The following is a 4,089-nucleotide window of genomic DNA, read 5'->3' on the forward strand; positions in this document are numbered from 1 at the left end:
GGCAGTGCCTGTGGCTCAAAGGAGTAGGATGCCAGCCCCATATATTGGAGGTGGCGGGTTCAAACCTGGCTCTGGCTAAAAAAAAAAAAAAAAAAACATAGCCAGGCATTGTGGTGGACGCCTGTACTCCCAGCTACTTAGTAGGCTAAGGCAAGAGAATCGCTTGAGCCCAAGAGTTGAGATTGCTGTGAGCTATGATGGTCCCACACTCTACCAAGGGTGGCAAAGTGAGACTGTCTCAAAAAAAAAAAAATGGACAGGGGCAAAGGGGTACTTAAAGAAAACACATGACTTTTTTTGGAAAGATGAATGAGTCCTTAGGGGAATACATGGGAGACACGTTAGTTTTGTGACATTGTTGAGAAAGTTATTTTCCAGGGGGGAGATTTATGACTGCTGAGTCTTTTTCTTTCTTGCTTGTTCTTTTTTTGAGAGACAAGCTCTTGTTCTGTTACCCAGGGTGGAGTGCACTGTGCAGTGGCACAATCACAGCTCTTTGTAAACTCATAGCTCATTTTAAATTCCCGCCACAATACCCAGCTATTTTTTGGTTGTAGTTGTCATTGTTGTTTGGCAGGCCCAGGCTGGATTTGAACCCGCCAGCTCTGGTATATGTGGCTGGCGCCTTAGCCGTTTGAGCTACATGCACTGAGCTGAAGATTTTAAATAATGAGTCTGCTTTCTGCTTCTGTAGGAGACATGCTGCTTCTTGGCAAATTTTCTCCCTCAATCTTGGGTTAATTCTTTTGCATTGAAACGTGGCTCTTGGCAGGGCATGGTGGCTCACGCCTGTAATCCTACCACTCTCAGAAGCTGAGGTAGGTAGATTGCTTGAGCTCACTGATGAGACAAGCTTGAGCAAGAATGAGACCCCCATCTCTAAATAAATAAATAAATTAATTAAATAGCTGGGGGTTGTGGCAGCCTATAAGTCCTAGCTACTCAGGAGGCCGAGGCAAGAGTTTGAGGTTGCTGTGCGCTATGACACCACAGCACTCTACCGAGGGTGACAAAGTGAGACTCTGTCTCAAAAAAGAAACGTGGCTCTTAGTGTGTTAGTTTGAAATGTGTAGGGTGAGACCGAAACTAGGCTTTCTGGAATTTAGTTCCCGGTCTTTTTAGAATTTCTAGGTGACATAACTTTGCCATAGTTTCCTTATATTAAATGGACTTGCAAGTAAACATTCCTTCCTAGTGCCTCTCATGTATAAGGCACGGGGTTTGTACTTTCACACTAAAAGGAGGGAGAGGAGCAGGCTGATCTCTCGGGTGCTTGATAAACCAGTTCCTTTTATGGTATGTTTGGCAATAGGAAAACTTCTCTTATTAGGCTCCTAAGTGGAGGAGTTTATTATCTGTTATTGAGGCAAGAAAAGTAAAAAGCAGTTCTAAAAGAGTCGGTCCTAGCCACCCTGTGTAGGCCTCAGCCAAGCCGCAGGCATTTCTATTGTCTGCGTGTTTCTCCCATGACCAACTCGGGGCCTAGATTGTAATCTAGTAACTCCTTTGGGCTTCCATTGCCTTTGAGGGCAGGTAGCCCGACCAGTGTCAAGGACATGGGCGAATCTGACCTTCCCCTTGAGCCCGGGACCTTGAGGATGATGTCATGTTTCACTCTTTATATTATGACCCTCACTCTCTGTCTTATGACCCTTGCACTCCCACCCTGAAAAGTGGATAAAAGGCAAGGGATTGAGTTGGGGGGCTCGGTTTTGGGAAACACGCTGGTGTTCCGAGTATCTGGGCGAATAAACCCGCTTCCGCTAATCAACTGGTACCTGGAGTCTTTTGTCTGTGTCGGTTTCCTGCTACATTTCAGCAAGTTTTAACCCCTCATCAGTAACAATTCTTTGCATTTCATAAAGTATTTTTGCATTTCCTTTTTTTTTTTTTTTGGAGACAGAGCCTCAAGCTGTCCCCCTGGGTAGAGTGCCCTGGCATAGCTCACAGCAACCTCCAACTCCTGGGCTCAAGTGAGTCTCCTGCCTGCGCCTCCCAAGTTGCTGGGACCACAGGCTCCCGCCACAACGCCTGGCTATTTTTTTTCAGTAGCAGTCATTATTGTTGTTTGGCGGGCCCGGGCTGGATTCGAACCCGCCACCCTAGGTGTATGTGGCTGGTGCCCTAGCCACTTGAGCCACAGGCACCGAGCCAGATTCTTCCTTTTTGATACGGATTTTCCATGTAAGGCTCCAAGGATAGCCTTTCTGCTTGAGCAATGGCAAAGATGGCGTGCAACCGTGTAGGCTAGCAGGTTTGCAAGCTTTCTCTTCAGTTTGGAGCTTCTTGAAAACGCCGCGGGTCTAACCACAAAGCCAGGTGACAAACCCGCACTACAGGACCTTCGCAGGCTCCTTCCCGGGAGTCGGAGCGCGCCTGCGTACCGCAGCCCCTTTGTTGCTCGGCCGCTGGGTCCGTCCGCGCCTGCGTGGTGGGCTGGCGCCGACTAGTGCGCTGCAGCACAGGCACCGGCTGGGGGCGAGCAGACCTCGAGCAGCCGCCGCCGTCGCCGCAGCCGTTGCGACTGCCGCAGCGGAGTTCAGAGGGCCCTGAGGTGGGAGTCTTCCCGCACGGTCACTGAGATGTCTTCCACGGCGGCTTTTTACCTTCTTTCTACCCTGGGAGGGTACTTGGTGACCTCATTATTGTTGCTTAAATACCCGACCTTGCTGCACCAGAGAAAGAAGCAGCGATTCCTCAGTAAACACATCTCTCACCGCGGAGGTGAGAGGGGTCCCCAGAACCCGGGCGCGGGGGTGGGGGAGGCTCTTTTTTCCCGACTCGAGCTGAGGCTCCTTTTGGAGCTTCGCAAAAGGCAGCGGTTGGAAATACAGGAGAGTTTGAGGAAAAACGGGGTTGTGTGAACAGAGAGAGGGCTCCTCTGGAGGCGAAGGCGGCGTGAAGGGGAAGCGTGAGGGGAGAGAGGGACGGGGTCTCGAGTCAGTACCACGGTGGGGACAGTGGAGTGCAGCCGTGTCGGAGGTTCTGCGAAGCGGGAGAGACCGGGGCTGGAATGAAGGGTAGAGAGCGTTTCTCGGCGGATGGAAGGATGATCGCAAGGTCCCTTCCTGGCAGCAAGGTACAAGGTGGGGGTTGTGAGGAGCGCCGTCCTGAACCGAGGGTACCCGGCGGCGGGGACCGGGAACAGACTGCTCCGAGTGAGCTGTAGCTGAGCGATGGGGACAGCCGGATGACGAGCAGGGCTGAGGACCTGCGAGAGCCTAGAGCAGGTTGTAGCTCTGTGTCTGCGGCGTCTTGTGGCTGATCCTATCCCACGCTCCGAGCATTCATAATTGAGAAGAGAGGGAAACCGAGTCCCCAAGACAGGGACATTTCCCAAGGTCACAGTTAGAGCTTGGGCTGAACTGGGACAGCAACTGGAGCGTCCTGGTTCCCAGAGTTGCAAACCTTGCACCTGTTTTTTTTTTTTTTTTTTTTTTTGAGCACCACCCTGTACCCCGGCAAAGACACGTGGATTTCCAAAAGACGAAAGGATGGTTTAGTTTATGACAGGACAGTAATTGTTTAAAGAAAACAAAAAAAATTCTTTGGGAAAAGTGTTTTGCTAAAAAGAGCCTAGGTAGTCTATTCTCTAATTTCCAGATAACAGGCCAATAACGTGTCTTCTTTGCATTTCAAGCACGGTGTGTAAGATGTGAAATTGTATTATATCAATTGATTTTTAACTGCTCTTTAGGGATGAATATCAAATCCGGTTAAAATTGCTTGGAATTTACAATCTAACACATACTTGAAATGGTAAATTCTAGGAGTTTACAGTGTAAAACTTTATTTAGTGGCATAACCCCCTTTCTAACAAGTGTTGGTCAAGGAATAAGGTTTTAAATACTACACAAATACGGATCATTCTTCTGTATAATCTTATCAATTAAACATGGTTCTTGTAAGTGACTTCAGTAATTGTTCTAGTCTCCCACTCATAAAAAAACACAAAGGGGCTCGGCACCTGTGGCTCAAGCAGCTAAGGTGCCAACCACATACACCTGAGCTGGCGGGTTCAAATCCAGCCCAGCCTACCAAACAACAATGATGGCTGTAACCAAAAAATAACCGGGTGTTGTGGCAGGC

At 49.1% G+C, this 4,089-nt stretch overlaps 1 protein-coding gene across 1 annotated transcript in view; it reads left to right on the forward strand.

Moving 5' to 3' along the window:
- Positions 1-2,582: 2,582 nt before the first annotated feature.
- GDPD1 (glycerophosphodiester phosphodiesterase domain containing 1) overlaps positions 2,583-4,089 on the forward strand; it is a 40,517-nt gene continuing 39,010 nt past the window's right edge. The window contains exon 1 of the mRNA XM_012808768.2: positions 2,583-2,724. Coding sequence (XP_012664222.1) covers positions 2,583-2,724 — 142 coding nt within the window. The remainder of the gene's footprint in view (positions 2,725-4,089) is intronic.

The sequence above is a fragment of the Otolemur garnettii genome, unplaced genomic scaffold (assembly GCF_000181295.1).
Source record: "Otolemur garnettii isolate 467f Iridium unplaced genomic scaffold, OtoGar3 scaffold00094, whole genome shotgun sequence".
Classification (NCBI taxonomy): Eukaryota; Metazoa; Chordata; class Mammalia; order Primates; family Galagidae; genus Otolemur; species Otolemur garnettii.